Here is a 15,343-nt window from a genome sequence, read left to right as displayed (position 1 = left end):
TCCCTGCTTGCTCTGTGGCTCAGTCGGTTAAGTGTCTGACTTCAGCTCAGGTCATGATCTCATGGTTTGTGAGTTCAAGCCCCACATTGGGCTCTGTGCTGACAGCTCAGAGCCTGGAACCTGCTTCGGATTCTGTGTCTGATTCTCCCTCTGCCCCTCCCCCACATGTGCTCTGTCTGCCTCTGTCTCTCAAAAATAAATGTAAAAAAAATTTTTTTATATATATATATATATATATATATATATATTTAGAAAAAAAGAAACATTCAGAAAAGGAAAGAAAAGGCAGAGCTAAAAAGGAAAATCATTTTAAACAGAAGGAACAACATGCACAAAGGCTTAAAAACCTGAGGAAATGCAGTCCAATTAAGTACACTCTTAGTGGCTCATTGTGCCAGATGCTTAAGTCACCTGAGAAGAGTGACAGGAGATGAAACTAAATATTAAAAAGGTCAGAATCACAAAGGGCTACCTATGCCATCCTAAAGAAGTTAGATTTTACCATGTAGGCAATGGGAAGTCATGAAAAGATTTTTTAAAAAGGAATAATATGGTCTTACTGGATTTTAGCAGCTCTGTGGAAGATGGATTGCAGAACAGCAAAAGCGAGGGCAGGGGGTGCTGGGGCTAGAGTCAACGAGACAGCTGAGAAAGTGGTCCAGGTGGCAATGATAAGAGCCGGAACCAAAACTGCCACAGGAGGGGTGTAGAAGAGAAAGCAGAGGCAAGAGGAACTTAGGAGTTAAAATCAACAGGACTTTGTGATTGATCTAATGTGGTTGAAGAGCAAGGTGAAGGAGCCACAGAGTCTGAATAGGGTGCTGAGATGGATAATGTTGCCATCTACCAAAATAGGAAAGATGAGGGGAGGAACAGGTTTGGGGGAGGGTAAAGATGATGAGTTCAGTTTGACAAATGATGAGTTTTGAGGTGCCTGTGGGATATCCAGGCATTGAGCCTAATGGAATCCAGGCCACAGGCTTACAAGAAATGGCACAGTCTCAACCCTCATTCCTAAGGCCCATTTTTCATGATTTAGGATACCATTCCTGAATTCCAACTGTCAACTCCTTCACTACCAGGAATCTTTAGAGGGGCATCTTGTGCCCGGGCTCTTTCCGACACCTTGGCAAAGAAGTCATGGAACTAAATTCACCCCAGGAGGTAACCGTATTGATTTTTTAGCTTCTAAACTAGGCTCCATGACCCAGACTTATTAGGATTTTACTAAGTTAAAGATCTTAAGAAGAATATTCTACTCTCAGTCCTGTTCTAATATTCTAACTCGAAATGCCTCATTCTTTCTAAAGGGTTGGGGCAAGGGTGTGAAGAAAAAATTATTTTGCTTATGATATGTGCTACATGCTGTGCTGGGCACTGTATGTATACGATAATGAGTTAATCCTAAGCAGGCATTACTATCAGTCTTAGATGTGGGAAAATTGAGGCTCCCAGAGATTACATGCCCACTGCCACGCAGGTAGGAACTGACAGAACTATGATTCAAACCCAATTCTGTCTGACACCTAAACGCAAGTACTTTCTACTCTATGATACTCCTAAACCAACTTCTAGTGTTGGTGCTGAATGCATTTTAGTCTGTCACTATCTTATATGCAAAAAAGAGGGAGAGAAAAAACACCGCAGAAAATTAGACATAGTATATAAATTACTAACAAATCATGTGGTCCAGATAATGCATTGTTGTACCCTTATACCATTCTGTCTGTTAAATGCATGTGATTCACATTAGAAAAAAATTAGAAGCTTCCAGTCTATCCTCCCCTCCTCTGTGATGGCTACCAAATGTATCATTGCTAAACCACAAAAGACTATGTTAAAGTAACATTTGTTAAAGTAACATTAAAGGCTCTGGATAAAAACCACTAGTGCGGGAAAGTGAGGCGCTGTAGTTGAAAGGTCCTTACAGCTCACTGTGGTGAGTGGCACGGGGTGGGAGGGGTTGGTGTGGGCACTGTGAGACCACCCACTGATCCAAGGCTCCTACCACAAGGAGACACAACAAGAGAAAGTTATGGACACCCTGGCGTTTTAGAATTCATATGGGACTGATAGTGTTTCTTTTAAAGAAATTCTTTAGTGCCTCTCCCTAATCTCCCTATCTTCATATTTTAGAGAGAAGAGAAAAAACGGATTTTTTTTTCTTTTCTTTATTTCCTTTCTTTTTTTTCCAACTTGGTTTGGAAAGGCAGACTGTGAGACACTTCACTCTCTTCACTCTCCAGCCAAGAGAGGACATCTGTCAAGTGCTAACAGGATATAATCCCTCCTTGAAAGGCATAAAGACACATTCAGGGAGTTACAAGGGTCAAGAGTAAGCTACGAAGTAATGGTGACTCTTTCCTGTAGAACTGCCAGCAAATATCACAGACCTGAAATACACCTTTCAAAACAGGAAAATCAAGAGCACAGAGAGAAGAGAGAACAGAGGGAAAGAGGACACTTTGGAGGAAGGGTCTGCCCTCTTCCGACCAGGATATGCATTTTGTTGTTGTTGTTCATTCAATCAATAAACATCAGTTGAGAAGTTATAATGTTCCAGATTTTGAGGAAATAAAAATAGGAGACATGACTGTTGCCCTCCCAGAAATCACAGTCTAATACCAAGGCATTCAAGTAAACACATAATTATAATAAAGCAGGGTAAGTGTCCCGATACATTTAGAAACAAGTGCTCCAGGAACACAAAAGAGAAACTAATTCCACCTGCAGAGGAAGAGGTGTCAGTGAAGATTTCACTGCAGAGGAGACACAGTTTTAAACTGGATCTTAGAGTATCAGAAGAAGCTGACCTGAGGATATTGGTGTGACCTGAAGACACTGGTAGGAAAGGGTATTTGAGGACTAGAAAAAGGCATGTGCGAAAGTATGGAAGTGTAACAAGACTTGTAATAAATTCAGCCTGATCGAAGTTTAGGATTAACTCGAGCGGAGGGTGAAGAGTGGTTGCATGATGGAAGGAAGATATGATTGAAGATATATTCAAATCCTATATTGCAAGGTTCTTTCCTTATGGTGATAAGAGGTTTGGGGAGCATGGGTGGCTCAGTCAGTTAAGCATCTGACTTCAGCCCAGGTCATGATCTCATGGTTCGTGGGTTCGAGCCATGCGTTGGGCCTCTGGGCTGACAGCCTGGAGCCTGGAGCCTGCTCTGGATTCTGTGTCTCCCTCTCTATCTCTGTCCCTCTCCCACTCATGCTCGCTCCCACTCTCTCTCTCTCTCTCAAAAATAAATACTAAAAAATGTTTTAAAAAGAGGTTTGATTTTTGTCCTGAAGTCAAGAAGGAGCTCTGTAGAAGTCTTTAAGCAGGGAAATAGCATGAAAAGTAGGTGTTTTGGGAGAAGTTCAATAGTTTGTCGTTTCCAGAGAGGTTCCATGAAATTAGTTCTTCTATGAAATTAGTTAGGCAAAGAAGTGCTGCACAGGAAGTGGGAAGGAAGGATCTGATACCAGAGAGAAAAACCAAGCCTAGAACTGAGAAACACCTCCTTTAAATGGTGCACACTTGGAATAAGGATGATCCACAGAAGCCCTCACTCCATTCTTCTCTTCTACTTCCATATGAGGAAACACAAACAGAGCAGATTATCCTTACACACACCAGAGATTCATCCTAGGAGGAAAGCAAGCAAGCAAGTAGGCAGCGGTAAGATGGAAATTGTAAGGTGCACAGAAATCTCTCACTCTACAGAGAAGTAGGGCTTCCTACTGAGGTGTGGAGATGACAAGATGCCTCGTTTTAAGGTAGTGTGGTTTTAGCTTCCCTAAATGTCCAGGTCTAGGTCTTTGGAATCAATAGCAAAGAGGCCCAAGGGCAGTAATTAGATGTTCCTCCTAGAATTCTTCACTAAAGAAGCCAGAATAGAAATGTTTCCACCAATTTTGGAGTTATAACAGCCCTATTTCCAAAGCATGGAACAAACTAGGAAAGTCAGAGATACACAGAGTAAATGAGGTTCCTGGAAAGTGAGTCTGCAAATTCAACAACGGCCAGGAAGAAACTGGTACTCCACTATGGTTCAGGATGCTTTCCTCAGCTCACTGGAATCTAATGTTATGGTATGTGATCAGAGCCAGGTAGAGAAGGATGGAAAATCTGATCACCTCAGGGTACCTGCATGAGGCTGAGTCCCACACTCCTCTCTCCCTCCTCCAAGATGGAGATAAAGGTTAGACTATTTCCTCTGGCCTCTGGCCCATTATCTTTTGAGAGAGGAAGGCCAAGTCTGCCAAAGACAAAAATGGTCTATCTCCTTCCAGGGCAGCTGGGAAGCAGAGAGGCAGGAGAAGGATCAAAACCCATCATACCAGGTCCTCTGGGAAGTTTTCCAGCCAGACAAAAGATACGCTGAGAGAAGTATGCCTTGCATCTTCTGGGACTTTTGGCCTTGAAAAGAAGCATATAAGATACTTACTGGAAATCAGACATGGAAACCAAAACTAGGTTGCAAATTGCTACTTGACTTTTTTTTTTCCCTTTAAAGTGATAAGCAAATTTATTTTCTCAGAAATGAATATATATATATATATATATATATATATATATACACACACACACATATATATGTGTATATATATATATATATATATATATATATATATATACACATATATATGTGTGTGTGTGTATATATATATATATTCACACACAGATACATAGAGAGGGATATATATATATATATATATAGATAGATATATAGATATACTTACACACAGCCTCAACTTTAGGAGCTGAACATAAACTGCAGCTTGAGCCAACCCCACTTCCCCATGCCTTACCAGGACTTGGTAAACCTTAAAAGGGAATACTGTCTGACTAAAGCCAGACAACTGGCCCCTAAAGAGCACATTTATAATTTATTTATGGCTTAATATTTTCCACTGATAGGATTAATAAATCATGTTTTCATTCAACTTGTTTTCTCTGAGGTATGAATTTCTCTATTTTGATACCAGATCTTAACATGTTTTATTTTGCTTGTCCATTTTCCAGTTCATTTTTGCAGCTACAGGGAGAAATTTATTAGTCTGTATTGCCGCCTTTCTGCTGTTGTGGAGCTGGATTCTCTGAATACCCAACAGTCCCTGAGGGAAGCCATCTCAGACAGCGAGGTTGCAGCTGCCAAACAAAGACACCAGCAAGTGTTAGATTTCATTCAGGTAATCGTTTATTTCTTCTGAGGTGGAAGGAAGAAAGAAGTGGCAGGGTGGAGGGAATGAGAACCAAGCATGAGAAAGAACAGCAATCTGGGTTTACTTAAAGACAACAGTATGCAAGAGCCTGTTGATTTGGTTAAAATGTGGAGTTTAGGAAGATGTGAGTTTTTAAACAAAGGCTTAAGAAAGAGCTACATATAAATCACAGTGTTACTAAGGACTGCATCAGTCACTATGTGGGTAGAGGTGGATTCCCATATTGGAGAGAAAAACCACTGCCAGAGGAAGTAATGATCAGATTAGAATGCTTACCTGGGAGCCCACTGATAATTCTAACAGAAAGAAAAATTGTATTAACTCAATATCCCAGAGAAAACAGAGAAGATGACCCACCAGTTTATGTTAACTCAAATCCAATTGGACCTGAGATTCCCCATGGTTTAGACTTCTTTCTGGCAGAGCTGACGCTTTAATGTGTGGCTACAGGGGCCAGAAAATGTGCTCCCTGTCTATGGTCTAAGTGACACCTCAGGTTCTTGTGACAGGGGCACTAATTAATTATCAAGACAATTTGAATCTCGCCTGAAATTGCCTCTAAGTCCTTTGGACAAATCTTATGATCTTTCTGTCTATATTACCCAAGTCACAAAATGAGTATAATAGTAATATCCCACGATAAATATCACTATGATACATATTCAGTTCAATTTGGTAAATATTTGTTGAACATGCAGATGGCAGGCACTGCAAGAGAGATACCGAGTTGAATAAGATATGGTCCCTGACTGTAAGGAGTTTAAAATCCAGTAGGATAGACGAGAAATGTGTATAAATACTATTTTTAAAATGAGTTAGGTGCCAAAAGAAAAGTACCAAAAAAAATCTTTTTTTGTCAACACAAAGAAGTAAAAATTTACTTATATTTTTGGGTATAAGAAAAGTTGCCATAGAAGATGTAACTGATACCCAAGCTGGGTCTGGAGGGACAGGTTGGACTACAGTAAGAGGCATTCAAAGCAAAAGTATAAACAGATAAGGCAGGAAGAATAGAAAAATGGTATTTTGGGAATGATGAGTAGTCGCTTGGTTGGGGCATAAATTGAGTGAAGGTAGTGAGAAAGTAGGCAAGAATGAAAGCAGCAATGAGATCAGATCACAGGGCTTTATTAAAGGCTATGGTAAGAAATTTGTACTTTATTCTGTAGGTAAGAGGGCCCTAGCCAAAGTCTTGGAGAAAGTAAGTTATAGGCCCTCATAGCTATTTAGGATAGATTCAAGGTGAGGAATAGTCCTTTGCAGTGGTATGGACATACTGGTTATTTCTTGTAAACACTCATTCTCATTGGCTATGCTCACTAGATAATTTGCATATCATTCCTGGATTTAAGGGGAAGACCAAAAGTAGGTAAATCAAATATGAAGCTATTACAATCATTTAGGAGAGAAATTCTGTGTCCTCTGTGTCCAACCTCCTAATCTGTAAAATAGGGAAGGTAATACTACCACTAGCACATAGTGTTACTGAGAGAATTCTAAAAGATAGCACATGTAAAGCACTGAGCACACTGCCTGCACATAGTAAGTACGCAGTAAACTATGTATTCATTTATTCATTAATAAGTAGGAAAAATGCTCTGATTTGGAATTTACTGAGAACTCAGGAAGACGATATTATAATACACTCGCAAAGTGGTGAGCAGACAAATCTTATTCTACTTCTCCCGCTCTGTAAATGAGATACCTTAGACGACCTCTCAGACTAAAGAAATAAACCTTTTAATAAATCACATGTTTCCTTAACCTGAGAACGTGGTGTTCAAAAATTCAAACATTTATAGCATTTATTTCATTTCCAGTAAACGTGGAACATCGATATGCGGAAGGGGCGGGAAAGGGAAGAATGAGGCATGAGAATAGGAAAGACCGGCTTATCTTTTGAACCCAATATAATGGACGTGGAGCAGAAGAAAACAATGACCAGAAATCAATAAGCATACATTTTTAGTCCTGAGTTCTACCTATAGGCCTTGGAGTAATGGACAATTTGTTTGCTCTCCTGGGCCCCAATTTTCTCGTATGTAAAATGAAAGATTTGGACTGAATGACTTTGAAGGGCCTGGTTGGCCCTAATATTTCATGACTTCTTTAACAACCATAAATATTTTTAGAGAAACACTTCTATAACCATGCCTTAGGTTCTGTTTCTGCTTTTATTCCACTTAAGCCTCCCTGAATCCAGTGTGTTCATCCAACAAGAAAGCTGACTTTTTTCAGTCTTTCTCAGTCTCAGACCCCTCAGGACTTCCTGGCTCCATTCTTACTCTTACTCCCACTCTTACTCCTTGCTCCATTCTTTTTCACCTAGCTTAGGGCTCCATTGCCTCTTTCTCTTTTCCCTTTCATCACACCATTAAGTGGGATGGATAAAGGCAGCCCCGGCCAGCAATTCTTCAAAATTGCAGCCCATTCTAGTCTCCCAAAGCAGGTAACTTGAGAGCCCCCTCTACATACTCTCCTTCCAGCCAGCCAGGTACACGTAGACTTGGATAAAAGCCAATTCCCAAAGGGTTCAAAAAATCACTTCTACGCCAGGGTAAACCCAGATCATCTCCTGTACCCAGGCCTTCAGTGGGCTGCTTTGCTCCATCCAACATAGATAACTTCACTGACTCGAGATAATGCAGTATCATCTCTCCCCTTATCTATGTTGCGTTTCTCAATCCGCTCTCCCACTCAGAATGAAAACCAGCTGCAGCCACTCACCCGCTGGCATTCACAGCTCAGCCCACCACACACCATAACCTGCAGAGGCAACCGCCAGCCACGAGAGCATTTGTATGATTCCAGATCTAAGACAGTGTTGAAGTCACTACACAAACCAAACACTGTAAAGAGCAAGGGAGTCTATGTAAATACGGTGAGGAAAAGAAGCCAAAGAGTGCAGCCAGAAAAGGGGAGGGCCTGGACCAGGGGAGGTGTAGAAACTCATAGATAAGGCATACAGGTTTTATAGACAGCACACACAGCAGAAATGTCACAGTGTAGAGACTTGGAGCTTGGCATATTTTGAGCTGCTAAAGCCTAAAGGGCAATTAGGCTATAATTTATACGCTGTAATGCTTCAAATGCTCCTAAGCTGTAATAGAAACACAGCTCATTAAATATAGCCAATCTATCATCCCCTCAAGCACCTTGTAACTGTGCTGTGAGAAAACCAATCACCTTTACATTTTAATAAAAATATTATCTTGCCTGAGCACAGAGAAAGGGTGTAATTTATGGGATGAAAACCAAAAATTTTAAAGGGCAGGGTGAGAAATGGATGCAGAACTTTTAACCAACAGACCTAGGGAGTTCATGGTCTTTCTTTTTAAAAATGTGTCAGCAAGTCTTTAGAAGCTGAATTTGGACCTTAAAATCAGGGGGATTATGTTGTCAGTTATTTTTAGATCAACAGTATAAGGTAAAATGGGTGAAAATTGTACTGCTTTTAGAGCTACTTAACTAAGTCTGCTAAACTCAGGCCACGGGCCTCCCTGTACAAATGTTTTAAATTTTTATTCAGTTAATACTTCTCCACTTCATCACCGAGAAAAAATAACAAATAAACATTGTTTATACAGACAATTTTAAAATCTATGTGCTAAATCTCACTATCCATCCTCAGCAATAAGGCTGAAATAATCTTATCCAAAGAGAGTAAGTGGATTATTAATAATTGTATTAGTTTCTTAGGGCTGCTGAGACAAATTACCACAAGCCAGGTGACTTAAAACAACAGAAACTTATTCTTTCACAGTTCTGGAGACTGGAAGTCTGAAATCAAGGTGCTGGTCAGGCCATAGTCCCTCTGGAGGCTCTAGGGAAGAACGTGTTCTCTGCTTCTGCCAGCTTCTGGTGGCTGCTGGCATTCCTTGACTTGTGGCCACATCACTTCAATCTCTTGCTCTGTGGTCACACTGCCTCCTTCTCTTCTGTCTGCCAATCTCACTCTGCCTCACTCTTACAAGAATGTCTTTATGAGGACATTTGTCATTGAAATAGGGTCCAGCCCAATAATCCAAGATAAACTTCCTTCTCAAAATCCTTAACTGAATCACCCAGTTTGGCAGACAAGGTAATATTTACTCTTCTATCATGGAAGGCAATATTCACAAATTCCAGGGATTAGGACATGGGCATATCTTGGGGGAGGCCACATTCAGCTTCATACAATAATCATGATTGTCATTTTAACAACTTAAAACTTTACAACAATGTATACTTTATACAGTGCACTATCTACATTATCTTACTTAATACTCATAATAACTCTGTTGGGGGGTAGAGATGTAAAGAATTAGGTAACCATTCATTCATTCATTCATTCACTCACTGAGCAATCACTATTGAGTAGCTACTCTTTGCACAGCCAAAAACAAAAGACAGAAATGCACAGTTCCTGTCCTTAGAAGGCACTCTAGAAGCTGTCCACATTCAGTAGTGCCTTTAAGATAACTTTGAGACAAGAGTGCTACATGAGGCAGGACCAGTAGAAGCCAGCTGAGAGCAACAATCCCAACAAGAAAATCTGTCCAAGTCTCCTCTAGGATTCCCACTTTGGTTTTACCTGCTGAACTTCAGTTCGCCCCCTTTACAATGCTCAATGCGTCCTCATGACCTGCCCACTGTTGACTCTCCTGCCCAACTCACTGCCTAACAAAGGCTCAACCAGATGCTTTCATTACCAGCCCTGAATACTCTGCCAAATCCAGAATAGAAAGCAATGGACAATGGCTCTTGACCACACTAGTTCACTCTAGCTTGCCTGTCACTCTGAACATGGCAGTCTATCACAGTTTCAGACTCTACTCTGTGTTGTGGATATTCTTAAAGACTATTCTTTAAGTACAAATTAATCTTTAAAACTTCTATAATCAGCCCTTAACCTTGCAGTATTCATACAATTAACATCTTCTACCTGGAAGTTGAGTGCCACCAATTTTCCAAATGCCCTTCAAAAATAAATCACAAAGTGTCAGAGCTAAAAGGGACCTTAGGCATCATCTAGTCCAACCTCCTCTTTTTACAGTTCAGTAAATGGTCCAGAAGTTAATGGCTTGCCAAAGGCACCCAAGTGAAATTAGACACAAAGCCTATCACAAGCTCCAGGGTCCCATGAAAAAAATGTATAACTAACATCCCCTCCTTGGAAAGTCAGAATAACCAGCAAGTTTATGGCCAGTGTCTATTAAGATCTGGGAGACTGTCATCCACAGAGGCAGACTTTTATTTACACTAATATGCTTCAGAAAAATGACAATTGTACTCTATAATGAAAATATTGTTGAAATTACTTTGGTAATTTTCTGATAACCCTGAAACCAAAATGGTAACAACATAGAATGGACTACTCTAAAAATGTAAGGATAGGGGCGCCTGGGTGGCGCAGTCGGTTAAGCGTCCGACTTCAGCCAGGTCACGATCTCGCGGTCTGTGAGTTCGAGCCCCGCGTCAGGCTCTGGGCTGATGGCTCGGAGCCTGGAGCCTGCTTCCGATTCTGTGTCTCCCTCTCTCTCTGCCCCTCCCCCGTTCATGCTCTGTCTCTCTCTGTCCCAAAAATAAATAAAAAAACGTTGAAAAAAAATAAAAAATAAAAAAAAAAATAAAAATGTAAGGATATTTTAACTACTTAGGAATAAGCTATTTAAACTGTTTTGTACTGCAGAAGCACTTATTTTATATGTACGGAAGTAATAAGTTTAATATATAAAGTTATTTCTTTTCTATTAAAATAGATCCAAGAATCTCTGCTTAGCAAAATATTCCAGTAATGCTGTGCTTTTCTATTTCGTATAGAAGAACTAAAATTGCATTTCTTTCTTCAAATATTCTGAAATTTAGACTTTATCATATCCCTTCCTCACAATACCCTAATGAGGAATATTTCATCTTAAGCTGAGAATTAATAACACTTCATATGTGTGAGAAATGTACTCTGCAGTACAAAGCACTTACAAATTCATCATTTCACCCAATCATCATAGCAGTCTTATGAGATATAAAAAAGATATGTAAAAGGTTTTGTCTACATTCACAAATAAGGCAACAGAGGCTGAAAGAGGCCTAGTGACTTGCCAAAGGTTATTACAGAGCTAAAAGTGGGGGTCCCAGCTGGAATTCAGATCTTCCACGACTTGCACCAGATGATATAGCCTGTCAGGTAAAAATATGCAAGGCACAAGAGATGATAAAGAACAGGATTTTCTGGCTTAGCAAACCTACGTTGAAAATATTTTACTCAAAACCAGTACTGTGGAAAATGTATCATCTTGGATTCTCAGGGAAACTTACTCTTTTTTCAAACCTGTTTGACAAACTTAAAGTCTTTTATAATTTCATTCCAAAGCAAATAGATGAAGTTTGGCGTGAAATGAGATGGATCATGGATGCTCTACAGTATGCAAGATACAAACAGCCAGTTTGTGGCTTACCCATCACGAAGCTGATAGACCCCTCAGATGGGCAGAACCTCAAGAAGATCAACTCTACATCCTCACATATCGACTGTCTTGCATCCCCATCCCCATCCCCAGAGATGCACAGAAGAAAGGCTGTGAGTGGTAAGCAATGAGATCTAAAGACCCACATTTCAGTCACCAGACTCTTGGTCCTATCTCCACTAATGAGGCTCTTTTATGGTGAGGCATTGGTCTCAGTAAGCAGGAGGAAACACTATATAGTGGTAAGAGTCTAAAAGCAGAGAGGGATCAAAATCAGAACAGTGGAGGGATAGGAAACTAGGGCAATAACCTGAGATTAAGTCCATCCAGCAGTGGAGAAGCTTTAGTCCAGTTCTAGCCTGAGCCTGAGTTTCCCAGATATAAAAGGACACAGAGCAGGGATAGGGCTTCAGAAATGCAGAACGGGGACTGATATGGTGCCAAGTGTGGACCAAGTCAGCCAAGGGAATCTGACCAAAACCAAGTAAGGAAGGAGATAAGGCCCAGCCTCTAGTAAATAGACACTGGACAATAAAGAGGCAGGACGTAGGTCCCAGCCTGGAGAAAAGTTCAGGGCGAACTCACCCAGCATAGCACCAGTGTCCTGGGGTGGAAGATGGGAAAGAAAGAAATCTTGGATAAATAGAATCCTGACCCCTGGGGCGCCTGGGTGGCTCAGTCGGTTAAGCGTCCAACTTCAGCTCAGGTCATGATCTCATGGTTCCTGTGTTCAGGCCCTGCGTCGGGCTCTGTGTTGACAGCTCAGAGCCTGGAGCCTGCTTCAGATTCTGTGTCTCTCTGCCCATCCCCTGCTTGCGCTCTGTCTCTTTCTCTCTCAAAAATAAACAAAAAAAATTTTTTTAATAAAAATAAATAAAAAATAAAACATCCTGACCCTGAAGCCAAATAAGTAGGTTGGCCTCATCATGGATAAAACAAGCAGGAGACAACTTTCAGGCAGGCTGTATGAGACGCCTGGCACATCACCTCTACTCTTAGGAATGGAGTTTGGAGTTTACAAGGAAATGCTAAGAACAAAACATGGCTGGGTTAACAGAGAGTTCTACGAAATACCTCTGGCTTATAAATAGAAAGCATACTAATCAAAGGCAATATAATTCTTAGGATATGTTGAGACTAGTGCCACTTTCTAGTCAATTAAAATAATGGCAAAGTATCTTTCTTGATTCTATAGCTTATAAAAGCTCCCAATTCTGTAAGCTTTACAACAACAAGAATTAACATTTTTAACAAACAGTTCTGAAATATGGGCTTGTCCCATAGGGGGCAGCATGGTGTAGCTGAAACAGCTTGGGCTAAGAAATCAGAGACCTGGATTCAAATCCCAGACAATAAATTGTAGGTATCACATTTGATGTTATTACTCTTATTATAGAAAACTTTAGTGGGGATGTAAACCTTTTCTATAAGTAAGCTTATGTATGCTCCTATATTTTAAAAACGTCAGTGTCCTAAAAATCAAAACTTGGCAAATGAAGAACTTGAGAGACAGCTAATTTACATTCCCAAAGGATTCTATGATTTACCCAATAATTTTTTAAAGAACTCTGTTAGATTTCCTCAAGTGAGTTTTGTAGATTTCCACTTAGCTGGACATACAAATAAAATGCCATCCCTGCCATAAGCTAGTTTAGTGGGGGAGACAGATACATTAACAAAATTTCATGGTAACTGCATATATGCTATGATGAGGAAATGTATAGGGTGCTGTGAAGTCTATTGGATGTGTTAACCATAAACCGTAAGATCAAAGAGACCTTCCTGGAGGGGAGATGGGGTGACAAAATACTGAAGGATAAGCAGGAGTTGAGCCAAAAAAGAGGAAAGAGGAGAGCACTTATGGGCAAAGGAAGCAGAGTATGCAGCTGTATTGTAGTTCAGGGAACTGTGCGCAGTCTGGCTGAACTCAGGATCCAAGAACATTGTTTAGCCTTTTTATTTTCTCATTAAAAAAATACTTATTGGTTATCCACCAATAACTTCAGGTACTTCTTGTACTTCCAGTACTTCTTGAGGTAACAGGGAGGGATATAGTGATAAAGTAAAGTTTCCACTTCCACAGAGCCTACATTCTAGAAAAAAATGGTAATGAAAACGTGAACAAACAAGATAATTTCAGAAAGTGAAAAACTTCCAATATATAATGCAAAACAGGAATCAAGATGAGCGGGGGAGATGAGCAGGGAGAATGGAGAGTGTTGAATTCACTAAGATGATCAACAGAGACCTATCTGTGAAGATTACATTTGAAGCAACCACAGAAAAAGGAGCCAGTAATGCAAAGATCTGGAGTTGGAATATTCCAGGCAATAAAACAGCAATAGGCCCTGAAGTGGGTCAGGGATGAAAGAAAGCCAAAGTCACTGGAGCAGAACAAATAAAGGGGCTACTGGTGAGAGAGAAGGTAGAGAAAAAGGCAGGGGCCAGACCAGGCAGGGGCAAGATAAGAAGTTTGGATTTTATTCCACTTGTGATGGAAAGCCACTGGAAACTTTTAAGCAAGGATTGATGTGGTCTGAATTACTATTTAAAATCAAATCTGGCTTTTGTACGAAGAGACCATAGTGGGACAATATTGGAATCAAGGAGATCAATTATAAAGCTAGCAACAGAGGGATACCAAGTTTTCTGGCTTGAATGTCTCTGGATATCATGATGCCATTTACGAAAAAAAAAAAGTTACGAGAAACAAGCTTGGGTAGTTGGGCATGTTGAATCTGAGTTAGTTTCAGGACATTCCACACAAAAAGAAACATGCAATAGAAAAGGATTATGGGATCTGGAGCTCAGGAAAGAGAAGTGGACTAATAACATGGATTTAAGAATTGTTGACATACGAATGATGTAGCTACAAAAATGCTTGGGATTCCCTAGACAGAGTAGTTAGAGTATGGAGAGGAGAGTCTGAAAGGATCCCCGTGGAAAGAACAGCAAGACTTTTTAAAGCAGGAAGAACCCATCAGAAGAAGATAAAACAACAACAACAACAAAAACCCAGAGAGTAGTGTCACAGAAATTAAAGCATGTCAAACAATAGTGAGAGCTTAAATAAAACTGAAAAGCTTCTTTTGGGGTCGTTTATTTTATTTTCAACAAGGGAGTCATCCGTAATCTGGAGATAGCAGTTTGTGAAAGGAAGGAGATATAAACTGAACAGAAGTAGATCAGGAAGTAAATGGGAGGTAAAGGAATGGGACCAGTAAGGATACACTCTTCAAAATCTTGGCTGTTGAAGAGAAGAGTGAGGGAGGGCAGTAGCTAGAGAGGTCTGGGGTTGAAAGCGCATTTTTAAAAGGCAGGATAGATATTCCCTCTGCTGTCCGACAATTTACATAAATCTGCAAACAGCTCTTCCATTCTACTTCCACCTTCATAGCCCTTACCTGCCCTCTGCTCACACAACTTTCCCAGAGTTTCATCTTCTCTTGGCCATGGGGTCCTAAGAAGGTCCCCCTTGGCTGTATGAGGGTGGCCTCTCCTGTGCCACAGAAGTGCCAAACTCTCATATTGGCCAGATGACAGGTTACACGCACTCTCTACTGGGAGGATCTGGCCAATTACATTTGGATTTTATTATTAATCTAAAATGTGAGTGATCATCATTCTGTTCCTTAAAATATAACTCTCTCTTGGGTCCATTTATTTCTCTGAAGCCAAGA

The 15,343-nt window shown here is 40.4% G+C and overlaps 1 protein-coding gene across 1 annotated transcript in view; it reads left to right on the top strand.

Moving 5' to 3' along the window:
- The window catches only part of ANKFN1 (ankyrin repeat and fibronectin type III domain containing 1), a 299,871-nt gene that overhangs the window by 273,283 nt on the left and 11,245 nt on the right, over positions 1-15,343 (top strand). Inside the window, exons 18-19 of the mRNA XM_042915828.1 lie at positions 5,018-5,184; positions 11,570-11,783. Of these exons, the coding sequence (XP_042771762.1) occupies positions 5,018-5,184; positions 11,570-11,783 (381 nt within the window). The remainder of the gene's footprint in view (positions 1-5,017; positions 5,185-11,569; positions 11,784-15,343) is intronic.

The sequence above is a fragment of the Panthera leo genome, chromosome E1, assembly GCF_018350215.1.
Source record: "Panthera leo isolate Ple1 chromosome E1, P.leo_Ple1_pat1.1, whole genome shotgun sequence".
In the NCBI taxonomy this organism is placed as follows: Eukaryota; Metazoa; Chordata; class Mammalia; order Carnivora; family Felidae; genus Panthera; species Panthera leo.
This window is presented reverse-complemented; position numbering and strand designations above follow the sequence as displayed.